The sequence below is a fragment of the Chiloscyllium plagiosum genome, unplaced genomic scaffold, assembly GCF_037043375.1.
Source record: "Chiloscyllium plagiosum isolate Xiang-an unplaced genomic scaffold, Cpla_swu_hap1 HiC_scaffold_8, whole genome shotgun sequence".
NCBI classification, from domain to species: domain Eukaryota; kingdom Metazoa; phylum Chordata; class Chondrichthyes; order Orectolobiformes; family Hemiscylliidae; genus Chiloscyllium; species Chiloscyllium plagiosum.
The window spans coordinates 48,130,103-48,147,209 of NW_028270146.1; the positions used below are offsets into that span (position 1 = coordinate 48,130,103).

The 17,107-nt window shown below is 40.0% G+C and overlaps 1 protein-coding gene across 3 annotated transcripts in view; it reads left to right on the forward strand.

The window, feature by feature from the left end:
- Window positions 1–17,107, forward strand: part of LOC122553537 (exocyst complex component 3-like) — a 65,126-nt gene that overhangs the window by 3,043 nt on the left and 44,976 nt on the right. For 2 of the 3 annotated variants that reach the window (XM_043697472.2, XM_087989789.1), the window contains exons 2-5: window positions 6,927–6,955; window positions 7,075–7,520; window positions 10,759–11,413; window positions 14,572–14,689. In XM_043697472.2, coding sequence (XP_043553407.2) covers window positions 7,121–7,520; window positions 10,759–11,413; window positions 14,572–14,689 — 1,173 coding nt within the window. In that variant the 5' untranslated portion in view covers window positions 6,927–6,955; window positions 7,075–7,120. The remainder of the gene's footprint in view (window positions 1–6,926; window positions 6,956–7,074; window positions 7,521–10,758; window positions 11,414–14,571; window positions 14,690–17,107) is intronic. The other variant, XM_043697471.2, reaches the window with a different exon arrangement.

The window sequence follows — 17,107 nt, forward strand, 5'->3', positions numbered from 1 at the left end:
AGGATGTGGTGGAGGCTGGTACAATTGCAACATTTAAAAGGCATTAGATGGGTATATGAATAGGAAGGGTTTGGAGGGATATGGGCAGAGTGCTGGCAGGTGGGACTAATTTGGTTTGGGATATCTGGTCAATATGGACGTGTTGGACCGAAGGGTCTATTTCTGTGCTTACATCTCTATCACTGTATGATCAGGTTATCGTCCAACAGGTTTACTTGATAGTACAACATTTGGACTGCTGCTCCTTTGTCAGGTAGCTAGTGGGGCAGGATCATAGGGCACAGAACTTATAGTAAAAGATCAAAGTGTCATACAACTGATGCAACGTATTGAACAAACCTATATTGCTGTTAAGTCTCTAATCGCTTGGAATTGGGATGCAGGTTTTGATTGATTAACATATAAATCCCAAACCTTCCTTCAAGTCATGTTCCTGAGATAATTTGAGGTTTTACCAGTATTTTTAAAAAAGTAACATCTCAGCTCAGTGCCCTAAAGGTGTCAGGTTAGAGTCTATCTGTATCCCAACCTTGAGTCACACTGGTTCTACTTACAAAATAGGCATTTATAAAATGTCACATGGACTGACTGCGTGCTTTTTGAACAAAATAAAATATATCTGGATATGTAAATTCATCCCATAGATGTGTTTGTGTGTGAGTATGTGTAAATAGAACCAGTCTGACTCAAGATTGGGATACAGACAGCCTCTAACCTGACACCTTTAATATATTGTCTGAGCTGATGTGTCACTTTTTTTAATACAGATAAAGCCTCATGTTATCTCGGTAACATGACTTGAAAGAAGGTCTGGGATTTAATCAATCAAAACCTGTGTCCCTATTCTAATTGATTAAAGACTTAACAGCAATCTAGGTTTGTTCAATACATCGCATCAGTTGTATGACGCTTTGATCTTTTACTATAAATTCTGTGTCCTATGATCCCGCCCCACTAGGTACCTGATGAAGGAGTAGCGGTCTGAAAGCTTCTACTGTCAAATAAACCTGTTGGACTATAACCTGGTGTGTGATTTTTTTTTTTTAAACCTTGTCCACCCCAGTCCAAAACTGACACCTTCACATCATGGATATGTAAAGCTTGATGGAGATATTAGAATGGTTGAAAAGTTGCAAAGTGGTTCTCAGGATGAGAAATGATTCAACCAATGTTAAACATAAAACTGTACAAATGAGTACATATCAGTTTGTTTGAATTGGACTAGAAAGTGTTTTTTTTTGTTTGATAAATATAAGGTGGATAATTTTGAATATAGACTCAATGCTACAAGTGCCAATGGTATTCAGGTCTGAGATGTTGGTTTGCAATTCATAAGTTACCAGATATGTTAGTGTCAGATAATCCTCTGCAGTTTAGAGATTGAAATATTTCAGAGTAAGAAGGGAATCTAATACCACCACATGACTGTGCAGCATTTAACGTACAAAGAAGTGTACATGCTGAGAAAAGACCTATTGCAGAAGTGTTTTGTCAGTCACAAACAACTGGATAATTCTGTGTTCTCTTATGGCCCAATTCAAGATTACAACAGGAATTAAAACACCATCTTAGGATAAGACTTTGTTCAATGTAAATTTAGGCAAACTAAGTGAGAGAAAAACAAGACAAAGTGAAGATTGTAAAATGACCTCGGATTCTCTGATTAAGACAGATCAGCCAATGTCACAGTCCAAACCATTAGATTTGAGTTAGTAATCAAAGTTAAAGTTTAACCCAGAGGTGTTGAGAGAGCAGAGATAAATTAGTGGAAAAGGAAAGATATACTCTGATAAATATTGGGCAAAGTCAGCATGGCTTCATCAAGGGGAGTTCGTGCCTGACAAATCTGTTAGAACACTTTGAGGAGGTAACAAGCAGGTTAGACCAAGGAGAGCCAATGGATTTTATCTATCTGACTTCCAGAAGGTCTTTGATAATGTGCTGCAAGGAGACTGCTGAGTAAGATAAGGGCCCATGATGTTAGAGGCAAGGTACTGGCATGGATAGAAGATTGGCTGGCTGTCTGGCAGAAGGCAGAGAGTGGGAATATAAGGGTCCTCCTCAGGATGGAAGCCAGTGACTAATGTGCTCTATAAGGGTCAATGTTGGGGCCACAACTTTCACTTTATACATTAATGATCTTGAAGAAACTGAAGATTTTCTGGCTAAGTTTGCAGATGATACAAAGATAGGTGGAGGGGCAGGTAGTATGAGATTAGATTCCCTACAGTGTGGAAACAGGCCTTTCGGCCCAACAAATCCACACCGACTCTCAAAGGTACCCCACCCAGACCTGTTCCCCTATATTTACCCCTGACTAATGGACCTAAACTATGGACAATTTGGCATTGCCAATTCGCCTGACCTGCACATGCTTTGGATTGTGGGAGGAAATCGGCACCTGGAGGAAACCCACGCAAACGCAGGGAGAATGTGCAAACTCCACACAGACAGTGGCCCGAGGCAGGAATCGAACCCTAGTCCCTGGCGCTGTAAGGCAGCAGTGCTAACCACTGAGCCACTGTGCCACCTGAGGATGCGGGAAGGCTACAGAAAGATTCAGACAGAAGATTAGGCAAAGAAGTGGTAGATGAAATATAATGTGGAAAAGTGTTAAGTCATTCACTTTGGTAGGAGGAATAGAGGCATGGACTATTTTCTAAATAGGAGGAAAATTCAGAAATCAGAAGTACAAAGAGACTGGAGTCCTAGTTTCTTAAGGTAAACTTGTAGGTTGAGTCGGTAGTTAGGAAGGTGAATACAATATTGTCGTTCATCTTGAAAGGACTAGAGTTTAAAAGCAGGGATATATTCCTGAAGCTCTAGTCAGACCACATTTACAGTATTGTGTGCAAGCTTGGACCTCAAACCTCAGGAAGGATGTGTTGGTCCTGGAGAAGATCCAGAGGAGGTTCATGAGAATGATCCCAGGAACGAAAGGCTTAACATATGAGGAACATTTTGAGGACTCAGACTATACTGTGGCGTTTAGAAGGATTGGGGGGGGAGATCTGATTTAAACCTATAGAATACTGAATGGTCTAGACAGAGTGGATGTTTCCATTGGCAGGAGAAACGAGTACAGGGAAACTTTAAGAACAGAAATAAGGGGAAACTTCTTTCATCAAAGAGTGGTGAATCTGTGGAATTCATTGTCACTGAAGGCTGTGGAGGCCAGACCATTGAGTATATGGATGGCACAGTGGCTCAGTGGTTAGCATTGCTGTCTCACAGTGCCAGGGACTTGGGTTCAATTCCCGCCTTGGGCAACTGTCTGTTTGCACATTCTCCCCGTGTCTGCGTGGGTTTCCTCCGGGTGCTCCAGTTTCCTCCCGCAGTCCAAAGATGTGCAGGTCAAGTGAATTGGCCATGCTAAGTTACCCATTGTGTTAGGTGGATTAGCTAGGGGTAAATATAGGGGAATGGGTCTGGGTGGGTTGCTCTTCGGAGAGTCGGTGTGGACTTGTTGGGCTGAAGGACCTGTTTCCACACCGTAGGGAATCCAATCTAATCTGTATTTAAAACAGATAGATACGTTCATGATTGCCAAGAGGATCAAAGGTTATGGGGAGAAAGCTGGGAAAATGGGGCTGAAAAACCTATCAGCCATGATTGAATGGTGGATGACACTCTATGGGTCGACTGGCCTAATTTCTGCTCCTATATCATATGGCCTAAAAAGCAAAATAATTCAGAAAGGTAATTGAAAGTTTTTGGGACGTGTAAATGAAAAAACATAACTCCTCTGGCTTCATTTGAGGTTTTGGTCAGTTCCTTGGTCACAGACTGGGGAACTGGTCTTTGTGATAAATAGATTTATACTTACCTTGGGTGTGTGCTTAGCTGAAATTCAAAGGTGACTAGTAGATGTAAAAATATAAAATGTCTTCCTATTTGGCTTTATCATGGATAGCAACAACATAATGACCCAGTGCTTACTGAAATATTATAGTAACTCAGAATTTGACATTTCGATTCCTGAGTAGCATGTCACTGCACATGCCAAAACATGGGGTGAGTGTAATGAGAAGGATGGTGGTCCTTTTTTCAAAGGCAGCACATTACTTGAATTACAATTGACCATGTGAAGACACACAAATTTTTGTTTGAATTTTTGTCCTACCTTGGTTTGACCTTCCAAAGTGCAATATCTCTCACTTATTTGTGCTGAATTGCATTTGCCAATCCTCACCTTTTCAACTTTTGTTTGAAATTTTTGTTCAAGGATAGGAGTAATGATCCTGATGATGAGGTTTATGGTTCAGGGAAGAATAATTCTGCTCTTAAGTGAAGAGCTCCACAAGAAGTAGAAATTGACATTAAGAAATATTTTTGTACAAAGTATCTTCTTTCCTTCACTTTTTAAGACTGGGTTTTGAGGTTCATATAAGGCTGCCTACCATTTTTCTTGAAATTAAGTTTCATTTAAAATTAGTTGAATCTTGATTGACTGACTGATTTGCAAATTTATTTAATGCTCCATGTGTGATTATGGAATCCAAAGTAGACAAAGAAGGAGATTGGAAGAACACAGCAAGTCAGGCAGCATCAGGAGGTGGAGAAGTTAACATTTCTGATAACTCTTCTTCAGGGATATCTCACTTAGAGTCACAGAGTAATACAGAATGGAAACAGGCCCTTCAGTCTAAACTGGTCCATGCTGATCATGATGCCCACCTAGCTTTGATTGCCTGCATTTGGTCCATATCCGTCTAACCCTTCCCATCTATGTACCTACCCAATTTATTTTTTAAATGTTGCTATTGTACCTGCCTCAACCACTTTCTCTGGAAGCCTATTGTACATATGCACCAATCTCTGCGAGAAGGTCCTACTTAAACCTATGCCCTCAGAAAAATACTATATGCATTTATCCTATCTATGCCCCTCATGATTTTATACACCTCCACAAAATCATCCCTCATTCTCCTACATTCCAAGGAATAAAGTCCTATCCTGACCAACTTTCCCTTATAATTCAGGCCTATTAGTCCTGCCAATGTCCTTGTTAATCATTGCGCTCCTTCCAGTTTGACTGTGTCTTTCCTATAACCGGGTGAGCAAAGCTGTACAGAATACTCCAAGTGCAGCTTCACCAATGTCTTATACATCTGTAACAGTGTCCCAACTCCTATACTCAGTGCCTCAACTGATGAAGGCCAGCATGCTAAATACCTTCTGCACCACCCTGTCTACCTGTGATACCGCTTTCAAAGAACTATGTACTTGTACTCCTAGTCTCTCTGTGCCACAACACCCTTCCGTTTACAGTATAAGTCCTACCTTGGTTTGACCTTCCATAGTGCAACACCTCTCACTTACCTGTGTTGAATTGCATTTGCCAATCCTCAGCCCACTTCCCCATCTGATCAAAACCCCTCTGAAAGCAAGGAAAGTTATCAAAAATTAGAATGCTACTTCCTAATTTTGTATCATTTGAAAACTTACTAATCATGCCTTGAACATTCATATCCAGATCATTTACATAAATAACAAATAAGAGTTTTCAGCACTTACCCATGTGGCACACCACTAGTCACAGTTGTCCAGTCTGAGAAACAACCTTCAACCATCACCCTCTACTTCCCCCTCCATTGAGCCAATTTTGAATACAATTAGCTAGCTCTCCCTGGATCCCTTGTGACTTAACCTTCATGGCTAGCCTGCCGTGTGGGACCTTGTCAAAGGCATCAAACTTGAATTGTTTCTTCTAGCTATATACTTTATTTAAACTTGGAACTCATAGTATAAATCACCTCTCCATATATGGTTTAACTATCTTTTTGTGATTGAATTTCTAAGAAATTAACTCAGCTGCGACTGTAGCAAATTCTAATACGTTGTTTAATTTGGTGTAAGATTTAATAGCCTCCAAATTGTTTCTACTCCCTTGTTAACTGCCCTGGTAATGTTACTGTTTTTGGCTTTAATCCAGAATCTGAGAGCTTGAATAGCATAGTTGGTATATGTTTTGGTCATGTCCCTCAGCACTATCTGAGATACCCTGGGTAGATTCACTGCCACCAATGATCCAATTAGGTTTCATTTTTGTTTGAGAGATTGATACCATGGACCATAAAATGTAAAAAGTAGTAGTGGGTCATTCAGCCCATTGAATCTGGCTCTACCATTCCATGAGATTATTGATCAATAGTCAGCTCTACTTTCCTGATGTATCTCCACATTAAGAAGAATCACTTTACTTTTTAATGATCAAGAATTGCTGTCTCAGCCTTGCATATACTTAATGACCAGGTCTTGTCAGCTGTCTGTGGTAAAGAATTCCAGACTGACTATCTGCTGAGAGAATAAAATTCCTCCTCCTCTGTCTTAAATGGTGACTCCTTACTCTGAGATCATGCCCCCTGGTCCTGGTCTCAAAGAACCTTTATGCATTTACCCTGTCAAACCCCTAAGAATCCTATATGTTTCAATAAAGAATCTCTTCATTCTTCTGAACTCCAATGAGCACAAGCCCAACCTACCAAGTGGAGAAGGATGCCCCCACTAAGATTTTGACAGAAGAGATGATTTGTCTATTTGAATGGATTTGTTTACTACATAGTACTTAGTCTCTTGCGAGACTCAAATTACTATGTGGGCCAGACTTGAGAGTGGCTATATTACTACTCAGCTATATAGAACTTGGCACTGTAACAACACATGAGAGAGGATGTCTGAGGAACGGTTCTTTGTATCTTTAAAGGGCAAAACTAATCTTGTATGCTAGTTACCCTTAAAGATGCCTTTTGAATGTCATATAATCTAACTGTTTCAAGTTTGTTTTGGACAAAAGGTTATGAAAATAGAATTTAACTGTGGTTACTGCACTGTGCAAGAGAAATTGGTCAGTGTTACTAAATTCCAGCTTTGTAAGTATTTTGAAACTTAAATTCTAATATATCATCGTTCCATTTCTTTTTTAGTTGATGTGGATTGTTCAAGTATACTACATGTAAGGCACTTGTATGACTAAAAATCTTTAACTCCGTACTGAACCATATAAACTTTCATAAATTATTAATTTTATTCTTTTAAGTGTCAACAAGATACTGAAATTTTACTCTCATTCAGAGGCACAACAGAAAATTGAAGAATAAAGCTGACAACGTCAAAAATAATGTCAACTGATGGTTTACATGGAGAGAAAGATTCACCTGATGGAAGCCAGGCCACTTGCAGTCCTTCAGATGTTAAAACTGGAACAACCAAAAAGAAACCAAGCTCCCGCCATAATAGTAAAAAAGTATCTCTAGAAACCAGTGACATAGAGGTTGATGAGCCTGATGCAAATCCAAGAGAAGAGACTGGATTATTTAGAAATTTAAGCAAAAGGTTAAGCAAAAGGTTAAATTTGGCATCATCTTTATATCCAACTAAAAACAAAACTCTCAATGTATCAGAAGGAAATACAGTAAATAATTTGAAAGTAGACGTCAAAGAACAGGAAGAAAAATGTGATTCAGTAGAAAACAAAGACGGTAAATGCTCAAGTGAGAACACAAGCTTGCCACTGTCAGGTAAGAGATAAAAACAGATGATATGAATAAATGGGTCTTTTCCAGAATGGGAAACAGTGACAACTAGTGAGATACCACAGTGATCACTGCTGGGCCCCACCTAGTCACAATATACAGCACTGATTTGGATGAGGGAATTAAATGAGATGGGCGAGATTTTCTGGGGAATGGCAAATCTCAAGCAGATTGCCATTTGCTAGACAATCTCACCCATCATATTTCATGCAGATTGCCAATCCAGCCCTATTTTCTTTCACTAAGAAAGGAAGGTCAACATTTGAGAGCGTATTCCACTAGGTCTCCCTCAGAAATGCAGAGCCATATTTCCATTCTGAATTTCTTCCATAGCATCGAACTGGCCGATGAGGCAAACCACACTTTCTTTTCAGTGGTCACCTGCCATATTTTGAAGGTCCCAGTTAAGATCCTCTCAGCCACTCTGACACCCACAGTAAGCAGGTGATTATGATTTCAAGGTGCCAAAAGGAGTGGGAGTAAGGTCTTAGGTGTTCAGGTCAGATCTGGTGTGGGAGGGGAATTGCTGGTCAGTTTGGCAGCATAGATGTCAGTTTTGACAGTGGGCTTGGGGGTATGAGCGGGGATTAGTTCCAGTGGCAGGAGACCAGGGTAGAGTGGGTCAGGGGTTGACTTGGGTCTGGCAGAAGGGATGGGGGAGTCGGGTCCAGTGGCTACAGCAGAATGAGTTTCAGGTCCTGCATAAGGTTGTCATATCCCTGGGATGGGGATTGTTGGACTTTGGGGCTGTCAGGTCAGACTCTGGGGAGTGTAGTTGATGGTGTGTGATCGAAGTATGGGGTCAGTTTAATAGTTACTTAGGAATTAGACTATTGAATACATAGCCAAACCTTTGCTAAGTGAAAATTTTACTGAATTTCATCAGAACTATCCAAAACCTTAAATTTTTATGGAGGCTTTCAAAGGGTTTTAGACTTAGAGAAATTGCCCAGAAGAAATTTCAGTTTTCTAGGCAATTCCTTCAGTGTGCTACAGTGGGGAATCTGCAGGGTCCCCATGTGCAACTCTGATCTACTCTGGAGTAACAACTGTCCAGCCAGTAGAAAATCTGCCCTAGTATTTGCTGAGAACGCAAAACCGAAATGGAGTTGTGATGGAGGAGGTTAAAAGGCTTCAAGGTAACTTAGACCAGTTGAGTGAGTTGGAAAAAGCATGTAATATGGATAAGTCTGAAGTTATCCACTTTGGCAGGAGAAACAGAATAATGGATTTTAATTTAAAAGGTGACAGGTTAAGGAAGTTTGGGCTTGAATTTCTGAGGAGTTGCACTCTCTCTCCGATTCCACTCCGGCCTTTCTCTTTCACAAAGGAAGGGAGGTCTGAATTTCTGAGGAGATTCCAAATCAAGGCTCCCTAAGAAATGTGGAGCCATAATTCCATTTTCAGTTCTTTAGAACACTCAGGAATGAAACCTACACCCTGTTTCCAAGACAGTCAGCTACAGTATTCTGAAATTTTAAATGCCCTGACAGCCATTTTGACAGCTGCTGTCAAATCCTAAGTACATAAGGTAAGTGTGATGTTGGGGTGCTGAAAGGATAGTGTTAGGCAGGTAACGTGCCTGCTAAGGAGGGGGTAGAATGCCAGATGAGTAGAGGTACAGTGCCAGATGGTATGATGTGAAGTGGAAAGGATTATGGTGCCAGGGTGCAAAATGACATAGTAAGTTGATTCATTATTTAGGGTGGGACAAGATGGGGGTGAGAAATTTGGTGTAGTAGGGGAAGGTTTGGGTTAGGTTTGAAGGGTTCAGGTGTAGCGGTAGTCTGGTCCTGTGGTAGGTGCATTATCTGTTCCAGTCCAGTCCAGCAGGGGAAGGAGGGGTGACAAGGGGTCAAATTGGGTGTTAGGGAGTCAGCTCCAGCCTGCCCCCAGTAGTTGAGTTGGGAGTTATTGTTATCAGTCTTTGTAGTTACATATGAGTGAGGCAAGTGTGGTGTATTTTTGTTAAATAGTTACTCAGGTGTTGTATTATATATTTAATAGTCTAACTGCTCCTGAATAACTACTTTAGTTAATTTCATCAGAACCATCTGTAGTCTCCAATTTAAATAGAGATTTTTGGAAGTTTTCTGGGTGTAATGGATTTGCTCAGCAGAGCAGAACTGGCCTGTTTCCACTGACTTTCTGTTTCTAGGTTTTTCTGAAAAATGGTATTCGCGTTTCAATTTAATCACAGAATCATGCATGCTTTAAAGAGCTGCATATAACTTGTATCAAAACAAGGATGCAATCACATTGCTTACACTTTTAAAAAAAACTTTCATCTCTGTCAATTCTGTAGCTAACTATAATCTTCAAACTTTAGAGCGGCTGCTACCAACAAAAACTAACTTTTTAATTTCTTGGGAAACCAGGAGGAGGAATGCATCTTGACTTCATGCTCCTTCTGATTAGAATGTGCATGCAGATATAAATTAAGCCAGAGGACCAATTTTCAGCTGCCTTTTCCCCTTAATGTTGGGGAATGTACTCTAAGCACTGGATATAAATCCATTTCCTTGCCTGTGGATCAGTTTTATTTATTTTATTTGTACTGCCCAAACATCCGAATGCCACCTTTATTTCTGGTTGCCAAAGAAACTGACTTCTCAAAGTGCGCTCTGCAAAACATCACACCATAGTCAAAGAATCTTGACTTGTAATCAATTGTTTAGGATATGTCCATCAATGTTCTACTAAGTAATTTCTGTACAGTGCAGATCTTTCAGTCTATAAATTAATAGATAACTCATCTCATTTAAATTATGTATGAAATTTTTATATCTTTGTAAGATCAAAGACTGAAGTGTGGGAATCCTTCAATGTCCCTCTTTTTGGAGCTCCAGGTCAACAAAGGTAGTTATAACTCCAAGTCCCAGATCCACCTGAGCATAACTAATTCATTGAGGATTGAACTTAGAAACTTACTGGTTTCTGAGACTTAATGCCACACCACACATTTACAGATCAGGCCATTGAAGGAGCTTACAAATTTCTTTACTGAAAACCTACTCTGTTTATGATCAAATCTTTCTATCTCGGAAGGAGTTCCTAACACAGCAGAAACACTAGAATTTGAAATATTCTCCAAAGCCTTCATTCCTTATCACGTATTGTGTGCACGTTTATCCTTGGAAACCCAACAGAGAAATAAAAATTACAACAAGTTGTTAATACAAATAGTACACAAAATTACTTACTCTATCTAAATGTTTTGCAGTAATGGAAATAAACCAGTTAATATCCCAAAACCAGTTACTGGAGGCAAATAAAAATATAAATAAATTGGAAGAAGAGTTGCTCCGTGAAAAAGAGCATGAAAAAGATGAAAAATACCGCCAGGAATACACAAAAAAAGTTCGCGATTTTAACTTACTCTGCGACAAGCTTGCTGAGCAAATAATATCCATAGTCACAAATTCATTCACTATAGCTAAACAAGACAGCAGAAGTTTGTGTATGGCATCAAAGGTTGTTGAACTGGAAGAAGCAGCAGACAAAAAATGGGAAGAAAGAATGAATCCTCCTGGCACTAACTGTTTCAGACGTCCTCGGAAGTGGAACGATTTGTGGAAAGAAACAGTTTATAAAAGTGTGCAAGAAAGAATAGCTACTGTGCCTTTACTTACAAAGCAGCAGGATGTAAAATGGCTTGCATTGCACTTGGAACAACTTCAGCAAACTATTTTGGAAGACCTCAAAATTGTGAAAGATTTCATACAAAAATGTTACCCTGAAAATTTCAAGGTTTTTAATGTCTATATAGAATGCTATCACCGTGCAATATCTTCTCACCTGGAACGCATCCAACAGAAACATCTTGAATTGAATGAACTTTATTTGTTTCTCAACTGGGTTCTTCATATCTACCAAAGGTATGTTATCTATATTTTATCATTCATTTCTCTTTTGTATCATTCAATAAATTATGAATTCATGTACAATACACAGTTTTACAGTAACTATAGCTATACTGCTACTAATATAAAGACCAGATTCTGCAGATGCTGGAAACCTGAACGAAGACCAAAAAAACCTGAAAATACATAGCATCTCGTTGTGGAGAGAGAATCAGAGTTAACATTTCAAGTCAATGACCTTTAGTTAGAAGAGTTTCTAAACAATAAAGGTAAAGTCGCCACAGTCCTTCTGGACCATAATGTGACGACTAGTGGTGATTTAACCTGAGGGTCACCACACCTCAGACAAGAGGAGAGGTTGCAGAGGGGACTTCTTCATAGTAACCACAGCCAGTGTGGGAATTTAACCCACACGTTGGCATCAGTCTGGATTGCAAACTAGCCACCCAGTTAACTGAGCTAACCAACGCCCATGTCATAGTATACCCCGGAAGACAGTACTGAACTTGTACAAATACACCTATGTAGCCAGCCTCTGGAATCTCGCGTGGTGTGAAAAGCTAAACTTTCAGACTTACAGGCTCAGCAAAGATGCTTGACAATCTGACATTGATCTTTTTCAAAAATTTGTTTGATGACTTAGAGAAGAAAGTTTGCTTTTATATTATTATCAAAATATGCTTCTTTGCCTATTGATCACATTCTTGCTGAATTTCCATTGACTTCACTTCTGATCCACTGAATCTGACTATTTTTTCACTTGCTCAATAAGTAAACTGAGCTTGTATAACAGTTGCAAGTGGTTCATGGAGGGTCATCAAATTATATCTTTGCTCCCACTAAGAGCTCAACATATGTTTTATTTATTACTTAATTAGCATGTTTTTTTTAAACTTAATATTTTCTATTTTTCTCCTCCCTATGGTCTGCATTCATAGTTACCACGATACTGAACAGGGAGCCTGCTTTTAGGTCCCAGCTAGTTGTTCTGTTACTAACAACAAGGGAGTTATCAAAATGACAAATCATTCTCTCTATGCTATTTCCTACCCATGGAAACAAACATTGATTCCACCACTATAGAATTCAATTTTCATGTGAATTTTTTTATTTTGCAGGGATTTGACATGACCACACCAGGTATAGCAGCAGAGTGATCCATAAAAGACAAATTTTTGGTTTTTCAAATTTTCCAATTTAAAAATGATCAGCAAAGCTTTTGTCTTAAACTAACCACCCCAGGGAAAAGACTTTCTATTTATCCTATCTGTGCCCCTCGTGATTTTATAAACCTCCTATAAGGTCACCCATCGGCCTCTGACTTTCCAGGGAAAACAGCCCCAGCCTATTCAGCCTCTCCCTATAACTCAAATCCTCCAACCCTGGCAACATCCTTGTAAATCTTTTCTGAACCCTTTCAAGTTTCACAACATATTTCCGATGGGAAGGAGACCAGAATTGCACACAATATTCCAACAGTAACCGAACCAATGTCCTGTACAGCCAAGCATGACCTCCCAACTCCTGTACTCAATACTCTGACCAATAAAGGAAAGCCTACCAAATGCCACCTTCACTATCCTATCTACCTGCGATTCCACTTTTAAAGAGTTATGAACATGTACTCCAAGGTCTTGTTGTTCAGCAACACTCCCTAGGACTTTACCATTAAGTGTATAAGTCCTGCTAAGATTTGCTTTCCCAAAACGCAGCACCTCTCATTTATCTAAATCTGCCACTTTTCAGCCCATTGACCCATCTGGTCATGATCCTGTTGTAATCTGAGGTAACCTTCGCTGTCCACTACACCTCCAATTTTGGTGTCATCTGGAAACTTACTAACTGTACCTCTTATGCTCACGTCCAAATCATTTATGTAAATGACAAAATGTAGTGGACCCAGCACCGATCCTTGTGGCACTCCGCTGGTCACAAGCCTCCAGTCTGAAAAACAACCCTCCACCACCAACCTCTGTCTTCTACCTTTGAGCCAGTTCTGTATCCAAATGGCTAGTTCTCCCTGTATTCCATGAAATCTAACCTTGCTAACCAGTCTCACATGGGCAACATTTTTGAACGCCTTACTGAAGTCCATATAGATCACATCTACCGCTCTGCACTCATCAATCCTCTTTGTTACTTCTTCAAAAAACTCAATCAAGTTTGTGAGACATGATTTCCCAGCACAAAGCCATGTTGACTTTCCCTAATCAGTCCTTGCCTTTCCAAATACATGTAAATCCTGTCCCTCGGGATTCCCTCCAACAACTTGCCCACCACTGACGTAAGGCTCACTAATTTATAGTTCCCTGGCTTGTCTTTGCCATCCTTCTTAAACATTGGCAATATGTTAGCCAACCTCCAGTCTTCCAGCACCTCACCTATGACTATCGATGATAAAAATATCTCCCCAACAGGCCTAGCAATCACTTCCCTAGCTTCCCACCAAGTTCTCGGGTACACCTGATCAGGTCCTGGGGATTTATCAACATTAATGCGTTTCAAGATATCCAACACTTCCTCCTTGAGATCATTCTTCAAAATAGAAGTTTGGGCTTGATGGTAGGGGGAGAAGAATATAAAGGTTTGGGATAGTGTAATTGGCAGGAGAGAATAAATAGTAAAAATATAGAAGAAAAAAGCAAAAGGATAAGCAATCTTTGCAGTAAAGAAACAAAGCAATTGCTCCATTATGTGTGAATGGCAGAAGTATGCATAGCTGTATCTCTGGGTAAAATACATTAAACAAACTTCGGACCATATTTCAAAAGATAAAGAATCAGACGGGTGTGGGGGTGGGTGGTCAGAATTCACCATTTGAAATAGTTGAACTCCAGTCCTGAAGGCTGTAAACTGTTTGATTGGTAATTTCAAGATAACATCCTGTTCTTCGAGCGTGTATTGAGCTTTATTAAAGCAATGCAGCTACCTTGCTTCAAGTCTGAAGAAGAACCCTATTCAACTCAAAATGTTAACTTTCTCCACAAATGCTGCCAAAATAGCACTTGCTCTTTTTATTTTGGTTTACCAGCAACTGAAATATTTTGCTTTTATCAATTATTGCCTTAATTAGCCTCTAATTCTTCAAATAGATCAGGTTACTTCATTTGATATACCAGTCTGAGTGTGATATTCTGAAGATCAGGTGCCTAAATGTACCATTTTGTTTGCAGTGGTGATGTTATGAGTCATCCTGATCTTTCACCAGAGGTGAATATGAAAGAACTTGGACCTTTGTTAGACCAAGAGGTTATGGAAAATGTCATGGACAAATATGCTAAAGCATTGAAGGTATGAATTAAGTGATGAATAGTAACACTCAAGTAATTTACTAAAGGTAAGCAACATTTTACAAGTGCAGGATGGCTTAAATCAAGACCCTCTTGCAAAATGCCTTCCTCATTTTGGTCAAATGTTTTGCATAACAAGGTTATTGTGCCCAAACTTGATCTCTCATACAGAAGGTGTGACGCTTTTATTTTTGACAGCTCTTCTGGAACTGGAGGATATGGGTCAATGAGCAGAGTAAGAAGGATTTGTTCTCAGCTTAAGAAAATTAAACTTGAAACTAGGTCTCCAGCAAAAAATCATTTTCTTCAAGCCATGAAAAAAATGAAATCTTGCAGAGTTGGGAGTGGACAGTCAGGTGACCAATGTATCTCCACTCTGACATTTTTTTATCAAGGTTGTCATAACTATCAGGACCATTCATTATACTTTTTAGGGGTGGGGAAGCAGTGTTTGGAAACCAGCACAGCTTCGTAATTTAACTCTGCAGCCCCTAAATCAAAGTGGCTTTTTTTTTTACTTGAGCACAAGGACATTGGAGAGTTGCTGCAATATGGACAGAATTGCATTTATGCCACTGGTTTTACAACTTGAGTTACTTTTTCAATTGTTCATGCTCATCTCTAGTCATTTATGATCTTGATTAATTGACCTTGAAGGTGGTGATGACATGCCTTCAACTGTTGCTGCAATCAGTTTTGTGCAGGTATACCCACAATCTTGTTAGGGAGGGAGTTTCGGGGTTTTGAACCTGTGGCACTGAAGGAAGAGAAATGTAGTTCTAAGTGGGATGGTGACTAGCTCGGATGGGAATTTGCAGGTGGTGGTGTTCCCATGTGTCTGTTGTTCTTGTCCTGCTAGATGGTAGTGTCATGGTTTGGAATGTGCTGTTAATGAATTTATGTAATGCACCTTAAAAATGGTATACTGCAACAATGCTGTCACTTTAAAAAGGTTATTTTGGGCCTTGTTTTTTTTTTGAACAGAGATTGTAAAGGCAGAGATAACAAAGTCTAGGAAGTAACAGTTTAACAATGGAAGGGGATTGGACAGTTCTCCCAGTTCAGGTCTTTCCTGTGGTTTTTATTTTAGCTGTAGTAGTCGCAGTGTGTTTTGACTCCAGGGAGTTGTAAGCTTCAGTAAAGAACTCCTGACATTTTCCCTGAAATCTCTCTGAAAGTTGTTTCCTTCTGCCTGTAAGAATCTGTTGAATTTAAGAACATAAGAACTAGGAGTACGAGTAGGCCATCTCGCCTTTGGAGCCCACTCCACTTTTCAACGTGATCATGACTGATCTTTCCGTGGCTTCAGCTCCACTTACCCACCCTCTCACCATAACCCTTAATTCCTTTACTGTTCAAAAAATGATCTCTTAGCTTTAAAAACATTTACTGAGGAAGCCACTGGCATGGTGGCTCAGTGGTTAGCACTGCTGCCTCAGTGCCAGGGACCAGGGTTTGATTCCAGCCTTGGGCAACTGTCTGTGTGGAGTTTGCATATTCTTCCCCTGTCTGTGTGGGTTTTCTCTCACAATCCAAATATGTGCAGGTTAGGTGGATTGCCCATGCTAACTTGCCCAAGGTTTTAAGGGATACGCTTTGGAGGGTCAGTGTGGACCTGTTGGGCCAAAAGGCCTATTTCCACACTGTCGGGATTCTACTTCACTGGACATGGAATTCCACAGATTCCCAACCCTCTGGGTGAAGAAGGTCCTTCTCAATTCAGTCCTAAGTGTGCTCCCCCTAATTTTGAGGCTGTGCCCTCCTGTCCTAGTTACGCCTGGCAGTGGAAACATCCTCTCTACTTCTATCTTATCTATTTCCTTTAATTCTATTTGTTTCTGCACCCCCACCCCACCCCCATTCTTCCAGATTCCAATGATTATAATCCCAGTCTACTCAGTGTCTCCTCAAACCAGCCTCCTCAACTCCAGAATTAACCTAGTGAACCTCCTCTGCACATCTTGTGCCAGTACACCTTCCTCAAGTAAGGAGACAAAAACTGTATGTAGTCCTCCACCAGCACCCTATACAGTTGCAACATAACCTCCCTGCTTTGACACTGAATCTCTTTAGCAATGAAGGACAAAATTCTATTTGCCTTCCTAATTATCTGTTGCACCTGCAGACCAACCTTCTGTGATTCATGCACAAGGATACCCAGGTCCCTCTGCACAACAGCATGTTACAATTTTTTTGCAATTCAAATAGTCCTTTTTACTATTATTCCTGCCAAAATGGATGACTTCACATTTATTAACATAGTACTTCATCTGCTGGATCTTTGCCCACTTACTTAAACAATCTATGTCCCTTTTTCTGGAGTAGAGTGGTGCTGGAAAAGCACAGCATTTCAGGCAGTATCTGAGGAGCAGGAAAATTGACGTTTCGGGCAAAAGTCCTTCATCAGGAATATGTCCCT